Source organism: Haemorhous mexicanus, chromosome 1 (assembly GCF_027477595.1).
Source record: "Haemorhous mexicanus isolate bHaeMex1 chromosome 1, bHaeMex1.pri, whole genome shotgun sequence".
NCBI classification, from domain to species: Eukaryota; Metazoa; Chordata; class Aves; order Passeriformes; family Fringillidae; genus Haemorhous; species Haemorhous mexicanus.
Window position 1 is genome coordinate 58,710,972 of NC_082341.1, and position 26,191 is coordinate 58,737,162.

General features: G+C 37.5%; 1 protein-coding gene across 3 annotated transcripts in view; it reads left to right on the forward strand.

Annotated features, from left to right (window-relative positions):
* Positions 1 to 26,191, forward strand: part of FBXL2 (F-box and leucine rich repeat protein 2) — a 52,560-nt gene that overhangs the window by 19,068 nt on the left and 7,301 nt on the right. The window contains exons 3-11 of one of the 3 annotated variants that reach the window (XM_059850401.1): positions 10,069 to 10,123; positions 11,579 to 11,653; positions 14,555 to 14,649; positions 16,864 to 16,932; positions 17,019 to 17,114; positions 17,421 to 17,547; positions 17,743 to 17,817; positions 20,977 to 21,107; positions 24,985 to 25,045. In XM_059850401.1, the coding sequence (XP_059706384.1) occupies positions 10,069 to 10,123; positions 11,579 to 11,653; positions 14,555 to 14,649; positions 16,864 to 16,932; positions 17,019 to 17,114; positions 17,421 to 17,547; positions 17,743 to 17,817; positions 20,977 to 21,107; positions 24,985 to 25,045 (784 nt within the window). Of the gene's footprint in view, positions 1 to 10,068; positions 10,124 to 11,578; positions 11,654 to 14,554; positions 14,650 to 16,863; positions 16,933 to 16,999; positions 17,115 to 17,420; positions 17,548 to 17,742; positions 17,818 to 20,976; positions 21,108 to 24,984; positions 25,046 to 26,191 lie in introns of those variants that run through there. The other 2 variants (XM_059850411.1, XM_059850420.1) reach the window with 2 other exon arrangements.

Sequence of the window (26,191 nt, forward strand, 5' to 3'; positions counted from 1 at the left end):
TTGGTAAGAATTTTGTAAGCAGAAAAACTATATATGTGTTTCAAAGGGGAAAGGAAAAAACAATCTGTCATCTCAGACATGATTCATTTTCCCCACTACAAGGATCTGTATAATTAAATAGGGAAATATTTCACCCTGAATAGCTGAGACTGCTGTTTAGTGTTTGACAGTCTCAGGGAAACATTCCAGTTTTTTAATGCACATGCAATCTTTTATTTTGATTTTAGAGTGCTTTGCAAGTCTTCAAAGTCCTCTATATTAGTCTGCCAAACAATTACAGTTAAACTGTTTAGAATTAGAAAGAACCAAATTGATACAAATATGTAAACTATTCACAGATTATAAACTGAAGGGATTATATTTCTTATGAAAGCAAGACTTCTTTTCTGTATATTTTCACAAATCTCTGGTTTTTGTAAAGCAAATTCTAATATTGCCTCATAACAAGTAATTTTCATTAAGTCTTTTAATTTAACATGCCTGAAGTACATCTGTCCAAAGAATTAGTGCAGAGCAGCTCTAATTCACACTATTCAATATGGTGTGAGTATCCTTTAAGTATTTGCTAACTAGAAGTGTGGAGACTAATACTGACAAGAAGGAAGCAGAAACAATGCAACAGATGACAGCAAGTCCTGACTCACTTCTGTGGAGTCATATATCACCATTTCCAGTGGTCCTTACCTCTGAAAAAGTGATCAGAAATTAAACTGAGTAAGTGATCTGAATGATCAGGCACAGGTCATGGACAAGAGAAAACCTTTGGAAATTAGTTAAATATTTTGATCTATAGGTAGAAAAACAACAGAATTATAATTATTTTAGGACTATATAAGATATGCAGGGTTTTTTCAGAATCCTTATGTGCTTTGGCAGTAATTAAAAAAATAATATCACCTTATCAATGCTATTTTTGTTAAAACATGATTTATGTAATGTTACAATGTATGGTCATTTAGTTTCTCTGTGCCTTCAGACTTCAAGGTAGTGTATCTAACTTCAAATACGCACAGACAATGCAGTAAGTTGCAATTTTCTCATTAATCAGCTTTTTAAAGCAAAGTTTCCTTTCATTCTGGAGAGGGATAGTGTTTTAAAACTTCCCAGTGACTTATCTCATGTTCAGGACAGAACTTGGGCTCTGCCTGAAGAAACTGAAGGCTGAATCAATGCTTGGTTGTCAGTATACCCCCTTCAGAATGTGGAGAAGGTCTCATGTTGACCTTTTTTTCACACTGCTACATGCATTGTTTGTCTGCTTATGAAATTCTTACCAAGATCAGTTCCAGATGCAAGTTTATATTTTTCAGTTCTTTGCTTCACCAGTTGGCACTTTGTATGCATTTTCTGCCTTCTTTGTATGAGATGCTAAACATTTGCAAATGATTATATGAACAATTCAGTTTGAAATTGGAGTAGGTAGCTGCCATCCTCTATTTAGTATTTTTAAGTGATTTGGTTTTGTTCACAAACAAGTGCCAGTATAAGCTCAAAATTGAATGTTTTGGGCAGTGATATTTCAGATGGAATTCCTTTAAAAATGTGAGTGAGAGGCTTGAAGAACAGATGAAGAAAATTGCACACTAGTGCTCCTGTATACTGTGTTAATGAGGAAGAGGAGGTATGGAAATGGAAGTGGAGTTTTATTGTGTCAAGGTGCTAAGTAAAATTTGTGAATTTTGAAAAGCGAGTATTTTCTTTAATGTTTCTGCTTGGGGCTTCCTTATAAATGTAGTGCTTTAGCTTTACATGGTTCAAGTCAGAAGTATTATCTCTCAGTAAGAACTTGCTTGTGATAAAGGATTAGTCACACTGGAACAAACAAAACAAAAGTAAATAAGTATTTGAAGGAAGAGTAACAGTTGAAAGGAATATAGCAATGATTTACACTACCTTTGGAATTGTACTTTACCATTTATTTTGTTTCATTTTGTTTTTCTTTTATTTGCTATTCTGACTCTCTTTGGAATCTCATATTTAGTGAAGACTTAATTCGATGTAGGGCTTTATTTACCTTGAAACTGGAGTTTATTTAAACTCAGTCTCTTCATTCATTCATTGTCAGAACTAAATGTTCAGAAGTATTAGTGATATAATCAAGTCTGCTTTTTATATGGAGGCAGAGGGGGAAATGTTCTTCCTCATTTCCATGTGAAAAGTGCCATCAAAGAACAAAAAGGCAGTCAAAAGATACTCTTACTTTCTAAAAACACAAATTCCTAAATATTGATGCTAGATAGTTTAAATAGAAAACCATACATGAAAATACTCAGACTTTTTGGTCTGTAATTCATGAAGTATTTACAGAAGAGGTGAACATTATTATCTGTGTTTTCATGATGCAAACACAGACATTAGGAAGAGAAGTCTTTTGTTAAAGGTCATCTTCCAGGCCAGTAGCTGAGCTACAGGTTGGATCAGGTCTTCTGAATCCTACTCCAGCAACTAACCAAAGCACATTATATCTGTGGTTTATGGAGTGTCCTTAAGCTGCATGTCACCAGTGCATCATGTTAGTTATCCACTTCTCTAGCTAGGCACTTATGTGCAGGGTAGGTATGGTGGATTTTTGGCTGTTTGGTGCCCAGATTATAATCCCTTCACTCATGAGAAAAAAGAGACTGTAAGATAGTTGGAATGCCCAGTGGGTTGTATTAGGACTGCAATTTAAACCACTGTTAACTAATCATTAGGCTGACTGCTTTTATTTAGTAAGATGTGTTATAGTTGCCAAATTTGTACTTCATAAAATCACTTCATAAAAATAAAATCTATATTAAAAAATTATAGACTAGCTGAGGCTGGAAAATTAAACAGAACTGGCCCTTTTTGAATTTATCATTGGGCATTTTGTTTCAGATACTGAGAGTATCTGAAAAGGTTGCTGTTGTGTTGTTATACATAGTCATACTTTACAAATAAATAAAACTTATTTTCAAAGAATGAATAATAGGATCCACTTGTATTGCAAGTAACATGTAGACCATAAAAGATTAGATGCTGTCCTTTCTAAAATGAATCCAGCAAAGCTGATTTCTGTTGCAATGGAAAATAGATGTCAGACATCCTGTAGTTAGCCTAGTATTTTGCAATTGCCAATACTTAGATCAATGTTCCATAGTAATAAGTACTTTGGTGAAAGAAAAGGAGGTTTGGCTTGTAAAGAAATGTTTTTTGCATTTGTTACTGAAAAGCTTTCTATGGAGATCACCTGAGAAAGATCTGAGTTGTTTACAAGTGGAAATGGCAGAGTTAAATTACTGGAAAGTTTTGGAGCATGTAACAGAGTTCCTAGTTTAAGTGCTTTACTTTACAAAATAGCTCATCTGCAGTGAAAATGGGTTTGTTTTAATATTGACCTGCATTAGATGAGTCAATGGATGTGTGTTTTGTGTAGCAATTGGTGTTCCTCAGCCTTTTGCTATTGAAACAGTGCTGACAGATAAGATACTTGTTTTTTTAATAGAAAATAGTCAAATTCCTTAAGATTTAAATATGCCTCACTGTTTATCTTTCCAGGACAAGTGTTATATTGTGGTTTTATTGAATAAGGTATTATGGGATTTAGCTGCAAAGTTGGTGAAGTTCAGAAGTACACCAGCATTAACATTGCTAATTTAATCATATAGATATAAGCTTATTTATTTAATATTCATTAAAGATTCTGCTTTTCTGAATTATGGCTAAGCGTTATTTCTCTTACCTGTATGTTTTCTAGCCTGCATATTTTTATTCTAGTGTTTGTACACAGTGCTGGACTACACTTAACCATGAGATGCCTCATACCTCAGTAGGGTGTTTAGTAAAATGGAGGACAGAAGGTGAAGAGAAATCTTCCATGTATAAAGAATTGTAAATATGGTTTCTATCCACTAAGTATGACATTTTAGGAGAAATACAAGACAGTTTCTGTGGTGGTTATCAGACTTCGCCACTGTGTGTGTTCAGACACAATTAGTGTTCACAAATAGTGAACTAAGAGTGTCTGATGCCCATTTCCACTGTTGCTTGGTGTCATGGTTTGACACTGGTGCAATGCCAGTGCCTCCATGAAAATACATTCTCCCTGGTGTCTGCTGTGACATGTGATCAGAGAAAGAGCAAAGCAGGCTCCAGCTTAGGAATAAACGGGAAAAAAACTTTATTAACCTACAACTCTAAGTAAAAAGAAACACACAGAACTCAGAATGAAAACCTTCCAAGGCTGTCTGTGTACAGCCTTGCTGATACTAATAAACTTTTTAATCCTCCTCTCCCCACTAAATTTCCAACACATCACAGTAAGACAAAACCTTGTCTTTTCAATTCAGTTACCACTCCTCAGATCACTAACTCTCAGTTCCGCACCACCCTTCAGATAATCAATTCTCAGTTCATCAAGAAGAGAGGAGTCCCTCTTGTACCATAGGCTTCCCCAGGAAACACAGTTTAGACCTCTTGTGTTTCCGTGTCACGTGTGGCACTGCCTGGAGAACGTTTTGACATCGTGACCTCTTCCTTCTATGTCCAGTGCTCTCACCACTGTGCATGAACCAGAGCTGCTTCTAGGGTTTTCCTTTTAAGGGTGCTTTGCCCAGTTCCAAAAAGAGCACAGTCTCTCACTTTTGGGACACCTGTCCCCCCCAGATTTCACCCCCTGGGGCTGAGGGGTCTCAAGAACAGAGATCTTCTTCTCCACTGAAGATCGAGGGCACCACCACCCTTCTCACCCATCGTCTCTGTTCCCACACTCCTTCACATCACATTACCACACTCTCTTGGCTCCGAGCCATTGCCTCCCCCTAAATGCAGTCTCTGTGTCACAGGAAAAAAAATGGTTCTGTCCATGGCTATACAAGAAAAGTCCAGCCAAAGGCCACTCCATCACCTCCTCCCACCTAGGATTCTTCTCAACTTCTCTCGGACATCTTTCACTTGCAAAAACTTGCATCACACTTGCCTATTTCCTGCTATTCCATCTCTATCTCTCTCCTCATTCAGCTCCAGGAGGATCAGTATTTGTAAGGTTTCCATCATCCAAGAAATGGGTTAAAATCTCAGGCTCTGCCTGTCTAGAACTCCCATGCTGCCCTGCCGGGCACCTTCTCACTGCCACCCTTCTCCTTCCCGGCCATGCTGCCAGCACATGAATTTCAAGGTGGCACAAGCTGTCTCTCTCTCTCTCTCTCTCGGGGGCTGCCCGATGTCTCTCAGGTTCCTCCACCCTTCCATCCTGCAGGGGCCTTCACCTCCCTTCTCTGTTCAAGGCCCGGCCGCATGGCTTCCCTTCCCCCACCCAGCCCGCAGCTGGGAAGGGGAGGTCTGATCTCTTTCAGGGATGGAACTCAAGGGAGCTTCCCCCTGGGAGTTCTCAGCTTTTAACACCCGTGTGTTCTCAGAGGCGTATCCATGTCCTCAGTGGCCACGCCAGGTGCCAATATTCAAATCTGAGCACCTCTTGGTTTGGCCACAGCATCCCAAAAACTCACTTCCTCTCAAACCAGGACACATGGGTATGCATGGAGAAAATGCTGAGAAAAAACTACTAAAAAAAGAAAATCAAAGCTGTGAAAGCTGTACTTTGTCTCCTATTTTTCCATGCATGTAGACTTTACTCTTCCATATTGCATGTAAAGGACTTTAATGTGAACAGATTTGCTACGCAAGGAATTCTACAAGTCACTGAGAAATCCATAGTCTAAAGTAGGAAAGACATAACAGATTTGTTGTGTGCATGTTTTGTAACAACTGGACAGTGTGGCAAAGTTGAAAGGATCTTCTAAGCAAGTTATCTAGTTGATGTGCTGTCTTCTCTGAGGCATTTCTCATCCTTGTTACTTTGGTTTTCATTTAGATAAAGTTTGTTATCATCCTTGTGTGCAAAGCCACTATAAATTTAAACAGCATGAAAACCAAAAGTTCTGGTTGTGGAATTCCATTCATAAGTCAGTTGTAAACAAACCCAATCTTAGGGTTTTAGTGAAGCTTTTTAGAAATTACCAGGTGTCATACCAAATTCTGGGGGTAAGGCCAGAATTTCTAGGAAGTAAAGTGTCTGTGTGTGGTACTCCCTGCATGCATCTCATGATCCATTTTTTATCAATCCTTGTAACATTGTATCAAAATACCTACAATGAGAAATTGCTGGGGTATTACTTCAAAAGCTTATTCTTCATGTGATCAAATGTGGAAGGGCCTTACAAAAGCAACACAGAAGCTGTTTGACTCTCGCACAAATTGATTTCTCCCTCTGTAGGAGGTACACTGTTCAGTGTTGGGGTTTTGAGAAATAGCTTGTTTCTTTCTGTTGCCCCTTAGGGAAGGAAACAATGTTAGGAGTCAGCTGTCTCTGTGTTTGGAAAGACATTGGGCAATCTATTTATAGCACAAGAGAATAAAAAAGCACATGTAGAAATACATGGGAAGATGCTAGATAACCACTTCCTGTCAGCAAAACCATATAAATTGCAGTGAAAGTATCTCAAAAAGACGACCTAGAAGGTCTGTGGCCCTCTTATGCTGGATTTTGGTGAGTCTTGGGTATCAAGCAAATTCCAGAGTGGAAGAATATGAATCCCAGCTGCAGCACTTTTAAGCAGGCAAGAAATGGGTGAGATTCTGTAAGATTCTTGTCTGATGCTGTGTCAAGAAGGCTGTTACAATGGCCTGAAATGGCTTTGAAAATGGTGGTAATGAAATCATACTTCATGTCTGTGTACAGCCTTGCTGATACTAATTAACTTTTTAATGCTCCATATGCTTCTGATGTCTACATTTGAAGAAACATACTGGAAAAGTAATGGGCAGAGAAAAAGAGGTTTAAAGAACTGAAGTAAAACAACTGTTAAAATGGGAATTAAAGATGACATGATAAGTGGCTTTTTAACTTGGTGAGGATAAAGTATGAACTGCTAAAGCCCTCTTTAATTTGGTGAAGAAAAGTAGAGAACAGCATTGAGCTGAAAGTCAGACATTCACCTTGGAAATAAGGGAAACATTTTGACAGAGTGATTAACCAGTGGAACAAACTACCAGAGAAGGTGATGATTTTCCATGTCTTGAAGGCTTTCAAATAAAGAATAGATCCTTTTCTCTAAGTTAGGCTCTAGCCAAATGCTAGTTTGCCATGAGGGAGTTGAGGAGCTCTGAGCTTGTACAACTCTTTGTGCCTTTGGCATGAAGCTGACATGTGCTGCAGGGACTGTTAACGTTGAAAGGTCTCCAAGGCCAAACTCATGAGGCACGTGTCCAGAGTGGTGTGTGTCTAGGGATGAAAAGGCTTGAAGGGCTCCAAGTGTTGGTAAGTGTATTTTCCTTCTTTAGCTCCATACAGGCTTACTGTGGAGAATGGAATAGTCTGGGATACTAGAACTCAGAACAGATGATCCTAAATGTTACTGTGAATGTATTAACTTAATTTCCATTTCCTTGTGTTAATACATGCCAAAGACTGAAGTGGAAATGAATCTTGCTGCTGGCTGCTTCCACCTATATAGCTGTGGTCATAGAGGACAGAAGTGCTATACAACCAGCAGCTGCCCTGCTTGGTAGTTTTTTCCACTTTTTAAAATTCCAAGGGCCTGCTGATGGTCCTTCACCCAAATGCCAGACAATGTCACTGTCTGTTCCCATCTCATTTTGTTGGTTGCATTTAAAGTCTTTAAAGACTCTGAAGTCTTTTAAAGACTTGAAATGACTTCAAACCTCAGTCTTGTGCTTTCTTGACCAGTTTTCCTGACTGGTAAGGATTTGCTAGTAATTCTACGGGACTGCAAGGGGACTAGACAGTGTGTGTTAGTGGTACACATGAAAGACTGTATTACAGAGGGTAAATAACTAGAAAAGCATGGAAAAAAGTGTTTTCAAGCACATGTGCAAGATGCCTCTTTGGAATTATAAAGGTACTTACTGGCATCTCTTGCCTATTGTACTGTATAAGTGAAGGGTAATAATTGTGCTTTTGATTGCTGGTAATGCATCTTAATGTTGTTAATTGTTTTGATGGGGACAACTTGGGCTGCCTTGCAGGAAAGGTTCTTCTCTGTAACAAAGAAAAACCCTAGAAGCATCGCAAATGTTTACACTTGCTAAAATATTTCTTCTCTTAATATAGAATAACCACTTTCGGTTTTTAACTTCTTGAAAAGTCACTTCATACAGAATGAAGCAAAAATAAATACATCTGTTCTCCATTTGGTTTTAGTTTAGCTTTTTTTTTTTAGCAGAAATCCTGCATCAGCATTAATCTCTTAACAGCAATAAACAATGAGACATGAAGATAGACTGTCAGACAACTCAAGAGGGGTGGAGGTGTATAAAATACCCTTTCCTCAACATCTTACAGTTTCCTCTGTTGTTTCTTATTTCGGTAGAGCTGGATACCTCACTTCTAAAGCATGTCACATTCTTATTTAGGCAAGAGTATTGTGTCACAAGTTCTTTCATTGTGCAAATAACATGGAAATCTGTCTTTTGTGCTTCTGTAAATCTGAGATTACCCTCAGGTTCCACTCTCACAGTGGTTCTATGAGGAAGCTTCTGCAAGCCGGGAAGCTTTTGCAGCTCTCTCTTGTGTAATCTCCACAACCTCATCTGCTGACATTTCCTTTATGGTGGGGAGAAAGGTGATGTCAGAAGAGGGTTCCTGGTGAGTTGCTGGTATTTATGCTGCTCTTAAAAGAGAGGGAACACTTTTCAGTGTTTATCTGAACAGTCCAGCGATTTTCTGAGCACATTAGTGCATTCAATGCCGCTAAGTTTCCTGAAGTGGACAGGCCTCAGAAAGGATGTTCAAATGTCAAAATACATGCTATCAAAATAAATGTCATTGACAGGATTTTATAAACTGTTTCATAGCTTCTGAAAACATCTTTCCTTCTGTTTGCTTGGCTATTCGTTTTTTTGAGAAAGTATATTACTCTATGGTAAAAAAAGAGAAGAAAAAAGTTTCTAGGTGTCAAATGAAATATTGGAAGACTACTATCTTAAGTTATTGTAATAAAGGTCCAGAAGTTTGTTATGTTTAAGAAGTACTTTCATTACATTTTTTGCTCTTACCACAGCTAAAACAGTCCTTAAGATGTAGGCATCCATTTTGAGCTCTAGCTTCAGGTTTTCATTTGAAAAACAGTAACCAGAATGTTATGTGATTAAATTCAACATCTGTTACTGGTTGTTTGCTTCTCAGTGTTAACATCTAACTATAATATGAAATTGTTCTTATTACTGTTCATGTTTTTGATGACTGAAAAAGTTCCTTGGCAATCAGATAGCAGTTTATCAGTGAATTACAGGAACATCTTTCATATATTTCGTAGCTTTCATTCACTGTAATAGCAAATTATTTTTAATAGGATCTCTATTTTATGCTTAAGCGAATGATTTCTTTTTCACTGAGAACATACTCTGAACCAATTTCGTTGGTGTTTGGAAATGGTATTTAGCAAAATTCATTTTGACAGTGAAAAATTTCTTTCTGTAAACTATTAAGAGTTGACAACCTCGGAAAACTGGTTCCATGGTCACAATAGTAAATCTGAATTTTCAGCTGTAGTTGTTTCTTGTAGAGTAAATTTTTAAAAAAGATACTATGTTAGACTTGGTAGTCACTGTAAAACCCTTTCAGAAATTTGGATCATTGTCCCTTGTATTAATACTTAGATTCTTGAACTTGGATTTATCTATGTGATATCTATTTCTTACTCTTCACCAATCTCTGAAATCTTCATCAGTATTTGTGTACGTTATTTCTTTAATTGTAGCACAATTAAAGGAATATAAGCTAGTTTCTCTGAATTAAGAAGAAAAAATGATCTGTTATAGTAGGAAGAGGGAACGGAAAATAGATTTTCAGAAGCAGCACCTGCTGATTTCTCATATGTTGGTGTTGACTGTCTTTAGATGATAGCTATGATATTATTCTGTAAGTCTCAATAACGAAAAATAATTTGGTAAAACACTCATATAGCATTTAACCTGTTTTTTTTTGTAACTGGTGTCTTTCTCTAGAACTACAGAAACGTGGATACATGCAGTAGTTGGAATTTATAATTAAACATTTTAATTGTACTTGTTTTCCTTTCTTTCTAGAATATTTTCTTTCTTGGACATAGTTACTTTGTGTCGCTGTGCACAAGTTTCCAAGGTAAGTATTTCTCTTGGGGTTTTTTATTGTTCCCTATGCCATTCTCTTAATTACATCCAAATAATGGGATTCATTGCAATCTGCTTCCTGTTTAAAAAAAAAAAAAAAGTTTTCTCAGTCTCTTAGTTTATTAAAGCAAATGAGCAGGGGTCCCAATTTTGTATGTAGATGTGGGCTTAGTTGCTGTGTACAGGAGTTCTGTCTAAAGGCTGTGGAAAAGATATCCAGTCCTGTTTGCTCTGTATCTGGAGAAGGGATTAAGCCCAGTTTGGCATGATGGCATTTGCTTTTTATAAAGCATGTGGCTGTATAATACTATTTTTCAGGTGTAATTGCTGCTTAAGATTCCATGTAGTTTGGTTAATGTGCACCATGTGTCTAAGAAGTAGATCCATTATTTTCTTGCCAAGTACAAAAGTAGATTGATGTTAAGTAGATGGACTACTAGTGGAGGAAAAAGGTACACACAAGATATTTGTGAAGGCATGCTAAGTTTTTATGTTTAGCTTGTCTTCATTTTTTCTTCTTGAAATAAAATTAATAATACTCCATTTCTACATCAGCTGCATACAATGAACTATATTATTATACAACATAAATGAATTTAATTTCATATTTTTCTTCCTTCTCTTACAGTTGGGTTTGGTTTGGGATTTAATTGGTTGGTTGTTTTAATGTATAATTGTGTAACGATTTCATTCTTTACCCATATCACCTTATCCTGCAACTTCAGTAAGTCTTGTGAGTCAGGTAACATCAGGTTTCATCTAAAACCTACAAAACTGTATAAGAAAACCAAAGTGGTTGAATAAATTGTATATTTCTCTGAAAACTTGTCAGTTGGATATGGTATTCTTTTTTCTCTCTTTTTCTGCATATATCTGTGTTTCTCTGGCTTCTTAATTTTGCTTTTCTTTGAACAGCTATTGCTTTGACAGTGAAGGACAAGCTCTCAAACATGTACATGTAACTTAGCAGATGGAAAGGAAAGGCCTGGTCCTAATAGTGGAAAGTCAGCAGTTTTCTGAAAGGTTTCTCTTTTCTCAGAATAGTAACTAGTGAGGTTGAGGAACTGTGGTTTTATTGAGAGGAATCTCATCTGCAGCTACTTTTTTTCCAGTTAGATGTAGCAAAAGTAACTAATTAGAAAACTTTACAAAAGCTTTTTAAGAATGAAGGGTTATATCTTTCTGTGTATGTGTTTTACATTTAATATTTTGCTTTGCCATATGTTTTGTAGCCACAAGTTAACCTTTGAAGTGTAATCCGTTTAGGACATTTGAGATTAATTTCTGCAAATTCTATGTATTTAGCTATGTATGAGTACTAATATCTACAATTTTTTTTTTTTTTTCATGCTGCCTGAAATTGTCAAGTTTGTAATTGCATTTCTGAGAGGAAAATGAAGGGAGCTGGCAGTGGAAGTAATAAATAAACTGTATTTGTTTTCTGTAGGCATGGAATGTTTTAGCTCTGGACGGAAGCAATTGGCAAAGAATAGACCTCTTTAACTTCCAAACAGATATAGAGGTTAGTGTCTTTTTCATTTAAGGGCATTTTTTATTCCTATGGAGATGTTTAAGAGCATAGCCCAGTTTGAGTGCCCCGCATACCATGCTTGTTTTCACACATTTTAAAGACTAAGTTCACAAAAATAGTACTGTGAAGCAGCAAATGAAAAAGAACTCTGTATTTGCCTTTTTTTTTTTTTTCTGGATGTATGTTTCAGTTTTGGTTGCCAGCTGTGTATCAGATGATTTTTATATATCGATATAAGGCTCTAGAAACTGAAGCCTGCTCATTTCCAGAAAGGAAAGGTGTAAACGGTGCCTCTGGATGGAGTGAGATTCTTGGAATTGCTTTTACAGTCTAAAGGATAGTTTTGCTAGTCCCAAATTCTTCTATGAGGGGGCCATCTAGTGCTGGAAGCTCACTGGACACTTGGCTACAGCATTTGGAGATGGAAGCATTAAAATGCTGGACAACTTTTCCTACCGCAGGGTTGCCTAGATTTGATTTGTGTGTGTCTGATTACCATTTTATGACCATTTGTTTTGTAAGGTTTAAACCTTGTGTGAAGTGCAGGTACATGTGAAGTACAGTCCTTTCCAGTGTATAGTGAAAGGTTTAAGGGCAGACTTGTCTTCTGCAAGAAAAATGTGTCTACATTAATGCCATCATAGATGTGCATAACAAAATAAAATATGACATCTGAAAATGAAGAAAAAATTAGTGGGGAACAACAATTCCTTGATTCAGTCTGAACTGGTTTATTATTTGTTGATACAAACTAAATGTAGACTACAATAATAGATTTGCTTCTGTATTTTATGTTTTAGCTTCTTAGTTGCATGAATAAAATCCAGATGTGTTTCATTTGCTGCATTTTGCTAACCATGGTACAAACTGTTCCTAAAGCTTTGCAGTAACATAGAAGGTAAATTTTTTTCACCATTCTTTTAAAACTTTATTGCCAACTCCTGTGCTCTACTTATCTTAAACAAAAGGATCTTGCAGAGGTAGGAGAAAGATTTTTGGCATCTGACTCAATCTAAATGTGTCAAAGAGGACTTGGAGCTTTAATATCATGCTTTCAGTTGCCCTTTATCTTGTGTTCCTCATGTGCTAAGAAATAAAGTAAAACCCCACAGGTCTGCAGTCCTTCCTGTTGATAGGCCTTTTCTGTGTTTGCAGTCATTTTGGTATTTAGAAACACAGAATTGTATTTTCAAGCTTTCAGTATTTTTGTAATATTTTTTACCTAGTGGTGTTGCCCTCTGAGATGCTGAGGTATTTGTAACATGGGATTCAGGAGAAGGAGTGAAACTAAGTTATGGTCTTCTATTGCTATAAAAAGCTATTGTGGTTTGGAGCAGTTCAGTTACTTCAGTATATTTAAGTACATTTGTAATACATACCTCTTTAATTTACTCATAAAAGTGTGTTCAGCAAGAAATTATTTCACAAATCAGTTCTTCAACAAAAGAATTTCACATTTGGTGTCTAAAGAGCTCTTTTTAGCTGTTTTAGTATCATATTTTTTTGTCTGTGAATTTAGGACAGGTAAAAGCTCCCAACTATATTTGGCAACTTTGTGCTCAGTTGAACATTGTGCTGTTTGGTGATTTTTCAGTCAGTACTTGATCTAAGAATATCAAATTATGAAAAATTAGGTTTGTGAAATTTTCTTTATTTAAGACTTCACATGGTAGAGAATAAGGTGTGTGGGGGGGAACCCTATAAAAAGTGTTTGTTTTATATAAAAAATGTGTGCTCTTGAATTTAAACATACCTTAGGATTTCTTGGTATGTGGAGCCAATTGTAAGCTGGGGTAGGTTGAAAAACTAGTATTTTTGAGTGACAAATTATTCAAACAGCCAAATGCATTTGAATGCAGAAAAGTTGTTTTCTTTAGTGTGCTGGTTTTTTTGGGAGGTTTTATCTGATTAAAGAAATAAATGAGTTTCAGAAAACTTATCTCATTATTTGTTTGTATTTTCTTTGAATAATTCTTTAGGATTTGGCTTTTTTCTGCAATGCAAATTGAACTTGCATTATATATTATTCATTGAAGAATTTATCCTTATTGTAAAGGTATTTGGCCTTTACTGAGAAATAATACTGATTAATTGAAAAGCTTAAAAAAAATTAAATTAGATTTTCAGTTTGTTTTGGTGTAAATTCTTTGGAGTGATAAGATAAGCAATGTTGCTTATGGACCAAGAAACAAGCTCTGATAAGAAAATATTTTCCCATAGTGATGGCCAGGACATTAGTATTAGAGAAGGACAATAAAATGTAACAACATGACAATAAAAAATCCACTGGCCTGTAATTCTACACATATTTCTTCTTTCAAAAAATAGAGAGTTAAAAATGCACAGTGCTGTTAGGTATTAGTCCTGTTGTTGCTGCTCCCACCAAGGTGTTTGGCACCATTCAGTTGCAAGCATCCCTAGCAGGAGCTGTAAAACAGGGGCTTACTGGAGGCTGTTGTGATGTACTGGCCTAAGCAGGTCTCTGGGGGCAATTTCAACTTAGGTGCTGTAAGAGTGGCTGGGACCCTTGAGGAGTGGCCAAGCCTCCCATTCCACCTCTGGGGCAGTTCCCTACCCATCTGACAAAAGTTGAAGATCATTTTAGTAGTCTTAATGGGTAGGGTCAGCTGTGACAAAAAGTTAAGCTGTGTGTGATCGAGTGAAAAAAAGGAGGAGAGAATTAAAGATTGAATTGAACAGTACCTGAGTGTGAGTGGAGATTCCCAACAGGTAACTGTTCTTTCTTAAAGCAGAAAAAGAAATTCAAAGAGTTACAGTTCTTAGTATAGTGGGGTGTAGCTGGGGCTAGTCTTAACTCCTGGGATTTTTGATTTGGTTAGAATATTGTGTCAGAATAAAACTCAGCTAAATCTTCCTTTTATTTGGTTTAAGGGTCGTGTTGTGGAAAATATATCAAAAAGGTGTGGTGGGTTCCTGAGACAGCTTAGTCTGAGAGGATGTCTTGGTGTTGGAGACTCCTCTTTGAAGTAAGTAAAATCCTTGATGGAGACATCGCTTGTTTTCCTAATGTGTGCACCAACTGCAGTTAGATTACTGTTATGTCTGTTTGTATTTCTGAGTCCTTACTGATGAGCAAAGTGGGATACTTAGGTAAGTACTAAATACCTTAGTATTGACTGACTAAATAAGACATCAGTTTGAGATCAAAATATAGCTTCTGTTATTTTCTAGCAATGAACTAAGAAATGAAAGCCTGTGCTTTTCAGAAGCGTGGCTTTTTCTTTCATTAGGATTATGTTGATATTGCTTCATTTTCAAGTGGTTGAAATGTTTTCAGACTATACTCTGTCTTCCTTCAGTAGTCAGAGTATCAAGATTAGTGGTCATTTTATTGTTTATCATCTAGTCTGGACAAGAGGTGACCCTAGAAATAGGAGGAAGGATAAAGACTGGTACCTACATTGAGTGCCTTCAAAATCAGGAAAGATCTGGAATTCTTTTCTTGGTCAAAATAAGAACAGACAGGTGGCAAGAACATCCTGGGAGGGTCTAGAGAGGACAGTGACCCTTCTTTTACACTGGATATGAACACAACTGTGCAGTTTGTTCCCAGAACAATGTTTGAATCCATATAAGCTTTTTCCAATGCAAACTGTTTAGCCAGGTTCTTCTGGATATTTCTGTGAGTATTTAAACCCTAAGATCCTGCCTCCAGCTTAAGGTGGAGCACCACAAGTGCTTTAGGGCTCAAAGAACATTTGGAGGAAATCTTGGGGTCTGGCTTTTTGCAGTTATGCTTTCCTCCTCTCTGCCTGGAGCCTGGGCTGTGGATGGTGTTCATCTCAAGTACTGCGGCCATTCTCAGGTGGAAAATATAAGCACAAAGATTTTGTTATCAGTGGGCGTTAAGCTAGTGTCCTGTGACTGTTAGCTATTTCTAAAATTTATAAGTAAGTCAATTCTTTAATTTTTGTCTCTAGAGTAAATTCATGCAGCATTAATTTTCAGATACTTGTTTTGAAAGTGATTTTTCCTGTAAGGCTATTTGCGTTGTTTCCAGATCTATTAGTTTTGTAGGCAATGCTAATTTCTCTATTTATCCTTCTTCTACATCAACTTTTAAGTAAAATAGCCAATTACTGATGTAGATGTTGGCCATGTAAGCTCTGAATGCTTGTGGCAGATCTGTCAGGACATGCCCCATGCTTGAATCTCAGAGGCAGTTTGCTGTTCCTCCAAAGTGTAACGTCTTTCCAAGTGATTTGAAGAGTGTCTTGATTGTAAATCTCCCTCCAGTATATGAATTTTGGAATAGCTGTTTCGAATATTCAAGCGGAAACTCTCACCAGTATAACTGCTTGCTGGGGTTTTTTTTCCATTGTTTGCAACCCATGGTGTAGAGCCAGAAGTTGTTACCAGCTGAGCGTGTAGTCAGATCTGTTAACCAGGGCAAGCCTCCAGACAAAACTGTTTTTGTGTCTTTCCTTCCCTCCTGCCAATAAAATCCATGCAGCTGAAGGAAACATAGGCATAAAAACAGAGTTCTGAAATGCAATGTATCTGTAAATATTACTTTGCACAGATGAAAAGAAAATGTATGTATTTCTTCTGGCTAATTAGTATAATGATATACATATATATAGGCTCTCAGCAGTATAATAGCTCCAATCATCCTTAAAGTTCATATCCAGTAGTGCACACTGATGCTTTTTAATTTTTAAAATAATAAAGAAGCAATTTGCAGCCTACAGGGAATTCCACTGGTAGTTCTATAGACTTAGGTCACCCTTGCTATTGTACCAGGTGTGTCCCTTCACATTTGCTGTGGGAGCAAGCTCCTTATTAAGACTTTCAAAGGCTTCAGTAATGAGATGTGCAAAAACTCTTCCCAGAAGCCTAATGTTTAACTGATGTAACACTTGAAGCTTTCTGTTTATGCCCTTTGAGTTTTTGTTACGGTATTTGAAGCAAGTCCTGGCTGATATATGAAATAACCACCTTGCCCAAGTGGTGTTTGAGAGAAAAACAGCACTTTCCTAAGACCAGAAACTTGCAGTAGGAAAAGAAAGAAGCAACCACCGAGACAAATGTGTTTGAAGCATGCTTTGCAGCTACTCTGTGGCTTGAAGATCAGGCTATTTTGGCCAAGGTGGGAGGAGGTACAGGTGGGACAGAGCGCGCTCTAGTGACTGCCTTGCGCTCGGGACATTTTATTAATGCAGCTTTTTGCTGTGTTTTAGGACCTTTGCACAGAACTGCAGAAACATCGAACACTTAAATCTGAATGGGTGCACAAAAATCACTGACAGGTAAGTCAAAGAGGTTTTTTGATTGATGGGAAAATTTGGAAAAAGAAGTAGCTGAAGGTATTTTTAGTGTGTCTGCTGTTTTGCAGCACTTGTTACAGTCTTAGCAGATTCTGTTCCAAGCTGAAACATCTGGATCTGACATCCTGCGTAGCCATCACAAACAGTTCTTTAAAAGGCTTAAGGTAAGAAGATTCAGTGTTCTGTGTTAAAGAAAAGTGTTTAAAGAGCTGTTCAGCATTTAATAAAGTTAAAAAATTGGTGCTGAACCTTTATACTGTGAATCAGCATGGGCTGTATTCTATATCTAAGACTTCTGGGGTGTAGACTGTGGTGCTTGTGTGTGGTCTTTTCTCATGACTTTTCTGTGGAGGCCTGGCACAGTCCACTGGCTATCATTAATTTCTAACAGTGTGTTTAATTTGGGTTTCCCACTGTTATGACTATTTGAAGGCTGGATTTAACTTTATGTATTTTTTTAATTCTCCCAGTGAGGGTTGCAGAAATCTGGAACATTTGAATCTTTCCTGGTGTGATCAGATTACGAAGGATGGTATTGAAGCACTGGTGAAAGGGTGTAGTGGACTAAAAGCTCTATTTCTTAGAGGTTGCACACAGGTACATAATTGCTTGGGTGATCCTTTAGGAATAAAATTTTATTTTGGGTTTTTGAAATCTCCATGAATTAAAAAATGTCATTTTTGTTATAGTATTTTGTTCAATATTGCAAGATGTGTACATTTGTTGGGCTGCTTTGCTATGCTTTTAATTTTTTGTTTCTTTTCCTATGTCCAATTTAATTACTAAATACAGTTAGAAGATGAAGCATTGAAACACATTCAGAATCACTGTCATGAGCTTGTAATCCTGAATTTGCAATCGTGTACAGTAAGTATTTGAAGCTTCCAAAGGTACATTCTCTAAAAATCAGAAATCATTTTGAATGCTAATCAATTTATCTGCTGTACACTTAAGTAAGATAGTGCATTTATGGAGATTACAGCATTTTGTGTGAAATAGTATCTTTAAATGAGCTGGCTGTTTCTACAGCTGAGTTTTGACTTGAAGTGTTGGGTTATTTTTTTCCCCTTCATTACATCTTTTAAGTGTGGCAAACGCTAGAGTAAGAATTAACTGCATTCATTCAAATTTCATGAACTGTGTAGCATTTTGGTCTATTCATAATTCTAAAGTTTCTAATTGAGCAGAAGTCATGTTCTGGGCTACATAATCGAGAGTAAAAAGTAATGGCATCATAACTGAAGATGATTCAGAACCATCTAAGTGGCAGAAGGGCATGCCTTTCCAATATTAATGGAGAACACATTCATTAGTCATGAAATTACTGGGAATCATTCATGTACTTTTAATTCTACTTAGAGAACACAAATTTTCTTTGCTCTGGTTAATATTGGCTTTTTCATTGCTTCTGATGTGACTTTTCAGGAATGGGAAAGGCCTTCTTTTAGATTTTAAATATATCTAAGTCATTCTTTCCCTGCAAATAAGCCTTAAAAGATATTGAAATCAGCTAGAATTTCAGTGTTTCAATCATGCAGAGATGAATAAAGAAATTATATTTTTGTTTGTTTATTTTTGAGAAGTTTTCTGGTTTTATTGCTAGAAGGCATCATAAAAACCTGCCAGCCTTTCAAATCTCTTTTACAGATTGTTCTAGAATGAATGTGGCATGGGAACATTTTTTGTTAAGATTGAACCTAATAGATTTCTTTAAAGTGTTGAGTATTTTTGAATGTTAGGGATTATTTAAAGTTACATTAAAATTGCAGAAAATAAGAACAATAAGAATACAAAGCTTGAACTTCCATGATACTAAAGTTTAGTGAAAGAGAATTTTTCAGTCTGAATGTAGGTGTCCACTGAAGCTGGGCTCTGAAAGAGAATGGCAAGGAAGTTCCTTCTTTTGGTCAGAACCACACTTAAATAAAGTCAGTACATAATTTCCTCCCCTTTTACTCTTCCTTTTGCTGCCCTTCTCACAAGTTCTTTTTCTGTTGTGTCTTGCCTGAGACTAATGAGATATATCAAGGCCAGCCCTTTCTGATTGTTCTTATGGAAGGATCTCAAGCAGTCAGATGATAATCAGTTCTTATCTCTCCCACTTCACAGTGGCATTGGCACAGAGTTGCACCAGAGCTTTCCTTTGGTCAGGATATCTGTTGTTATTTAGTACGAACAAAAAATCCTCATGAGGGAAAGTTTTTTTTCCTTTCAGTTTTCTGAGTTGCTAGTCTGTGTGTCCTACCTAATTACATGTGCTTTAAGGCTGTGTTTCACTGGAAGTCTGTCCTGCTTGGTATGGCTTGGAAGCATGCTTCCAGAAGCATCCAGGCTCCATGTGATCAAAGGGATTTTTACACAGCAGGTGTCCCTGTGCTTCATATGACCCCCACTGTCATTCTAGTGACTCTGTTTTATGGACCCTCTAAAATGCCAGGCCAGCTCCAGCAGCTGTGGAATTAACTTGTATTAGCTGTGGAAACTGCACATTTAAAAGGTACCATCTTTAGAGAAAGATTTTAGAAACTTGCAGGGACTTGCAGGCATTTTTCAAACACTTTCCTGACAGTGATATGGGCATTGAAATCACAAGAAATTTCAAAGGGGAAAATTTTCATATATGACTTGAGGACTTAGAGCAGCATTAAATTTACCTAGTCCTTGCCTTCAGAGCCATTCCTTTTTCCAGTAACAGCATCATGTGTATTTCTCAAAGCAAACAGAACAGTTCCAGAAAATAACATGATTTTGGAGAGTCAAATCCAGAAGTACCTGACTGATTTGGACAGAACTCCAAATCTTATCTTCTTACCTGTAGGTTATACAAATCCTTCTGGATCCCCCAAATGAAACTTCTGATTTTCTGCTGAGAATATTTTGACTGAATTATTTGCAAAATCTAAACTTCTGATATTAAAAAGTGCTGGGCTGGGGAGGGAGAAGCATAAGGTAATCTCCCTTTGTGCCGAGCTACTGCTATTTCTCATCCAGTTTTCATCTAGGAATGGTTATTTTTGTGGTAATAGCATCAGAAATACGCTACAGTTGTATGAGTAGAGGGGCTTATACAAGACTTTCTGTTAAAAATACTGTGAAGGTCTTTGCTACTATTGCAAGATTAAGGCAGGAAATAAAGCAACCTGTTCCACATAGCAGAAAAATTAAATTGATAGTGTTAGGAGGAGGAGGACAGAGAGCTTTTCTCAGAATAGAAAACTTGTAAACAAAATTTTATTTGCACACACACAGTAATCCAGTTCCTGCTGCTATTTTGTGTGCAGCTGCAATGGGGCTATGTCTTATAGTTCCTGTTTCAGAGAGAAAACTTATTTATTCATATTCTAAATTTGGAGCTACTCCTTACAGAATATCTACTACAAAATGCTTTTGAGAAATTAAAAGCCCTCTTTTGAGTTAAATTTTTCATCTAAAGGTGTATGTATAGGCTAGGGCAAATCTGGCTTTTACACTTACCTTCTGTAAAAAACGGATTATGTTCAATTGTTTCCCTGTAACTCTTGCTTCAAAGATTACCAGAAGCTGAAGGGTTTTGCCCTTGGGTTCTAATGCTCCAGGGCAGACTAGGTAGTTAGCTCTCCTGCTGTGAGGCTTTGAAATCTCTTTTGCACTGTTCCCAAATTTACACAGTCACTGGAACAGAAAACCTGGACCACACCAATATATAAGAAGTGAGCACAATTTAAAAAAAAAAGTGAAAAATTATAAAACAAAAAGCAATGTGAAAGAGGAAGACAACAACAAACAAGTCTCACTTTGTGATTCAGACTGCCTTAGAGTAGAACTTAAGGTCTGTGGAAAAATACATAGTTAAGTAGGAATTGTAAATGTTGATTATCTTCAGTGTTATCTTTGTATGTGGTTTCCTGACTGTATTTTTTGGTTGAAAATCCAGGTTGCCTTGGTTATATACAGTGTGACAGTAGCAGTTCAGTGGCAATGTCTTGAGTTTTGTTCTTGGCTGATTACTTGTGAAGGAAGTAACTTCAACCTTCTTCTGTATTCCAGCAAATTTCAGATGAAGGCATTGTGAAAATCTGTAGAGGATGCCATAGACTGCAGTCACTCTGTGTTTCAGGCTGTAGCAACCTGACAGATGCTTCTCTCACAGCACTTGGTCTGAACTGTCCAAGGCTGAAGTGAGTATGTTGTGAGTGTGTTGTGTGTCATGTTCTTACTGGCCTGATCTAAGAAATTCACTTCTGAAGATGAGCTGCATTTGCAACCAAAACATTAGGTACATAAACTTGAGGGCTGGTCCTATGTAACTTCATATTAATGTAGTTCACTGTATATCAGAAAAACAAGAGTTAATATATAAGAAATAAGATGTGCTGAACCCAGCAGTTAAATCCTGTGCTTCTAGCTAAATATTTTAGGTACTAGCTACAAGCGAGAAAGAAAGAAGATATAAAGCCCATTACTTTTTCAAAAGCTAAGATCTGTGGTTGTGTTGTTTCTTTTGATATTTGTACTGTGATATGGTTTTGTGCAGTCATTTGTCTTGAAAAATAGCTAAATTATATCTGATTATTATATTTAAAGATTTTATTATAAAAGTGCTTTTAATATGCTCTGCAGTACACCCTGGTGTTCTTAAACTCTGAAATAAAGTGTGCTCATGTCTTTGCAAGCATGGACTGATATTTATGAGAGATGTTTTGAACAATAGGGGCTTATCAGTTAAAAATAATGTAAGTTTCCACATTGGTGTAATTTGTGCAAACATATATGATATGATGAGCTTTAAAACCATTGTTAAGTTATGCAGCAGCTCCCTGGGGTTGGAGACATTGTAGAAGCAGATAATACTTCTAATTTTAAATTAAATTAAATTAAAAGATTTTTTGGATGACAAATGGCCATTTATGACAGGAACAAACAGGAGTCAGGACTTGTTATCCTTAAATCACAGACAGTGGAGGAATGAGTAGTCTGTGAAAATCAGGTGATGCTGCATTCAAATTCCAGTGTACCATATGCTGATGCACGGTGTTCCTTTAGCTGAATGGGTGAAAAAGAGCTTTTGTTACTGTAGAAAACCTGTCCTTAAGACAATTCCAGCCGACAGTGCCCTTTGTCTCCCTGTTCATATTTATTAGGAGCCTTTTGGCAAACTTACTGGAGTTCCCTAGAAAGCTGTGCTGTTACTGCTGGTCTTTTTCCACCATTTCTCTCGTTTTCTTAATTAGCATCTCAGATGGGAAACAAAAGGAGATCTAAACTGCTGCTAGTTGTGCCGTTCTTTCCAAGGGCAGTACAAGTGCAGCAGGAATTGTTTCAGCTTTGGTAGGAAAACTGTCAGCCACGAGGGGGAAGGCGTCTGCTGCTCTGCTCCTGTAATGAGGAGCAGCACAGGGAAAGAAAATGACCCTTTGCAGTGATTGCTGCTGAGGATTACTGCATGTTGGAAGGACAGAGGATGCAGCTGGTTACAGCTAGACTTTTGGGACCATGGATGGAAAGTACTCGATAAGAATTTTGTTGGAAATCAAAGGGAAATGTAATTCCACACTTGTTCTGTACCTTCTGAATCTATCAGTGTTGAGTGTGAAAGAAAACTCTGCTGCCTCTGTTGGACTTGCTGACCCTATCAGGAAATTTTTGAGTATTTTCTGTGCTGTGCTACTCTCACTTCAGGATCTTGAATGTCCTACTATGCTGCTTTCCGTGATACTGCTGCATTTCCCTGATTCCTGTTACCAGTCACAAAAATCTCCTTGGACAGAAACTTAGGTCAAGCTTCCAGCAGACCCTTCAGCTGTATTTCTTATCTCACATCAACATACAGATATCTTGTCATCCCTCTTTACATTTGCTCTTTCAGGTGCTTGGTACCATCTGGGGTTTTTTTGGTGGTTTTTTTTTTTTTTTTGTTGTTTTTTAATTAGCACTTTTTAATGCTGTAATACTTGTAGGTATTTTGGCAAGGCTTGTCAAGAAAAGCACCTGTGAACCCTGAATGCCTTTGTCTGGGTGGGACTGTGAAAGTCAGGATCATATTCTTTCAGCCTCACCAGCTGCTAATTCCACAGGAGTAGGGAGCTGCTGAGTGCAGAGACATTCCAGGTGTGCCCAAAAAGCAGCTGTAGGCAATGAATGCAGCTCTGAGTCTGACTCAGAGAACATTTCTTCATAAGAGTGGAGAATCCCCTTTGAATATCATTTTGCCTCATCAACTCCTATGTTAGGTACTTTTTCACGAGTCACTGGGTGGGAAATTTATGTCAGCTGTAACAGGAAAAAAGAAGAGCCCTCTGGATTTAAGCACAATCACTAAAACAAAAGCAAAAATTAGAACTTAGCTCATCGTTTCCATGCTACCCAATGCCATCTCACTTGGTTTTATTCATTCTGGGGCCTGATTAATGCAGCATGTGTGATTACTGCTCACTCCCTATTCTCCTGCCCTGTCTGCACACCCAATTTCAGGACAGCTGGAGTTGCTTATACTTTCTTATTCCTCTGTTTCTGTAGTTGTCTTTTCAACTGGGTGTGCAGGAAGTAGTGTCCTCACTATTTTGGATATCATTGCAGATGTCACTGCCTCTGCACCCCCCTTTAAAATCAGCCATGTAATGAGATGGGGTTTGTAGCAAAGGGGTTTGTAGAAAGGAGTTAGAAGAGTGACGAATGTGGCTTGAGTTCTGGGAGTTTTTTTGTGGTGCTATTGTTTTCTCCCTTCCTTTTTGGTATCACAGACAATTTTTAGAGTAGCTGAGAGTATTTTATGATAGGCTGCTAACTGCACTTGATGGAAGGGCTCAGAATTCCTGAATATAAGTCTGTAAAGTAAGTCCCAGAGGTATTAGAACCACCCATTTGAGAAGACATGCCTGTCTTGTACTTAACTTGAGTTTCCCTCATACTTCTGAGCCTTGTTGGAAGACTGGAACTCTGAAAGTGGCTTTTCAAGCCTGTGGAGGCTGCTCAGCTCTAAACTTGGCTGCCCTCTTGCTTTTGGCTTGGAAGAGGCTGATCCAGCAAAGTTATAGTCAGAGCCCCACATCCTGTACTTCGATGGGGTTGGAATTCATTCATATACCCAGTGTGGCTTTTCCCTTTTCACTTTCTCTCTAAAGAGAGTGTTCTAATGGCCTCTCTAACCAGTGGAAGGATCTGGAAGCTTCTCAGTATTTCCATAAAAAGTTCTTTTGTCCCTCTTTCCCTGCCTCCTCCCTGCCAGCCCCAGCAGTGGTTGCTGTGGTAACTTGCACTTAGTTTGTGCTGCTCATCCCATGGCACCGTGGATTCCCCTTACTCATCTTGATACTCACTCCATCTGCAAAGGAAAGTGTTCCTTAAAAAAAGGATAAAGAAAACAAAGACAACAAATGGGATGGAGGCCTGTTGTGCATACTAGTTGTGCTGTTTGGGGCAGTTGACCTTCTGGGATTTTTTTTTCTTACTACTACTTCCCAGTGCCTGTTGGAAGATTGTTAGGATTATCTTTCCAAAACACAGTCATTTTTTTAAAGTTGTGTTGATATAGCTTGTTTAGTTTATTGTTCTTACTCCAGGCTTGGAGGTTTTTAGCTCCATGCTTTCTGCTAACTTGCTTCACTGTGCTTCATGCAGAGGCTCTGATGGGATTTCTAGTAAGCACTTTCTCAGTTTTGTGGTTTCCCAGCAGCCTGTGCTTAGATAACAGATGTAGGCTTCATCTACATTTTCCTTAACTCATGGTTTATTTTCCTATATCTTTCCTCAGATAACACATGAGAAACTTGGTTACTATGCTTTTAGTGAAACAAGAGGTTAAAATGACCCTCATTGTGTATAATTTTTTTCCACTAAATGTTCTCTGTCAGAATCTTCTGATAAGCTGGATTAAAAGTCTGCTTTTCAATTTGAAATCATGGTGAAAAATAGGGAAGGGTGTGTGTGTGTATTTCTGTATATATACACATACTTTTACTATTGAGAACTTTTAAGTTGCAGAAGACAGATTTATATCTCAAATGCATTTGCTTCTCTCTATGCTAATGTTTTTTTTAACATTTAAAACTTTTCCAGGATTTTGGAAGCTGCAAGATGTTCACATCTCACAGATGCTGGGTTTACCCTTCTTGCACGGGTAAGGGTAACTTCAGAAGGCAACAGCTTGCCCTGTTTCATTGCTGCTGAGCAGCTGTGAATTGATGTAGTCCTGCTGGGAAGCAATATGAGAAGAGGAAAATTAAAGTAGAAAGAAGCCAGTGGAGGAAGGGACTAAAAAGCTGTTTCATTTTTGGGATATACTTAGATCTGCAACTTGATCGAATTTGCCATCTATCATTGCATTTTTCACTTCTTTCCTCTCTTTTTCCATTTGTTTCAATTGTGTTTATTACACTTAACATAATTCTAAACTCGTCTTATGAATTCTAGCCAAATTTCCCTTATATTGACGGCACACTCGCTTGTGATATTTATATCAAAAAAATCAGCATAGTATTGATTGTTCTGAATATAGCTTTAAATTACAGTTCATTTATATTATACATTATAAACTATAAGCACTTGTGCCCTGGTTCATGCTGTAAATCTGTCCAGTAAACATATTGGTGTCAAATGCTTCATGTTTAGACTTGGTTTTTTTTGCTGGTTAAGAAATCTGACCATGAAAATTATACTCTGTAACTGGAATTTATGCTGCTGGTATTTAATGTGAATGAAAAGGGGTTTTTTTTTGGTAGCCACAGTGGTTAAACAGAGTGGTTTTCTGATTGTCCAGCACTGCATCCTCAGGCTCTTGGTAGTCACCTCCCTCAAGCCTGCTCTTAAACCTTTTTTTTCCTATTCCTGGAAAAAGCAGATTGGGAATTGAGCCAAGCTTTGGCACTGTGTGGTCTGCTGCAAGGTCACAAGGTTACATCCTTTCTTGAAATTAGTAATGATCAGATATTGAAAGCTCTTCTGAAAGCTTGCTGCGGGTCTCTCAGAATGTTGCTCTGAGAAAATTGGTAGGTGTGACACGCAGCTTCCTTCTGCCCTTAAAGTAGACCCCATTTTAATATTTTCAGCATTTATTGCCAAAATATTTTGGTTTTAAGGCTTCTTTCTAATGTATGACAATGAAGGGAAATGTGCCATGGGCTTCAGTGTATTCCAGGTGAGTCAGGTGCAGCTGATAAAGGCAGAAGTTGGGTTCATGTGTGTGCAGAGGAGCTGGCTTTAGTGCATGGGCTGTACATACCATGGGTTTGGAGTGAGGGGGGAAGGGAAGCAGGGCTGCTGAGAA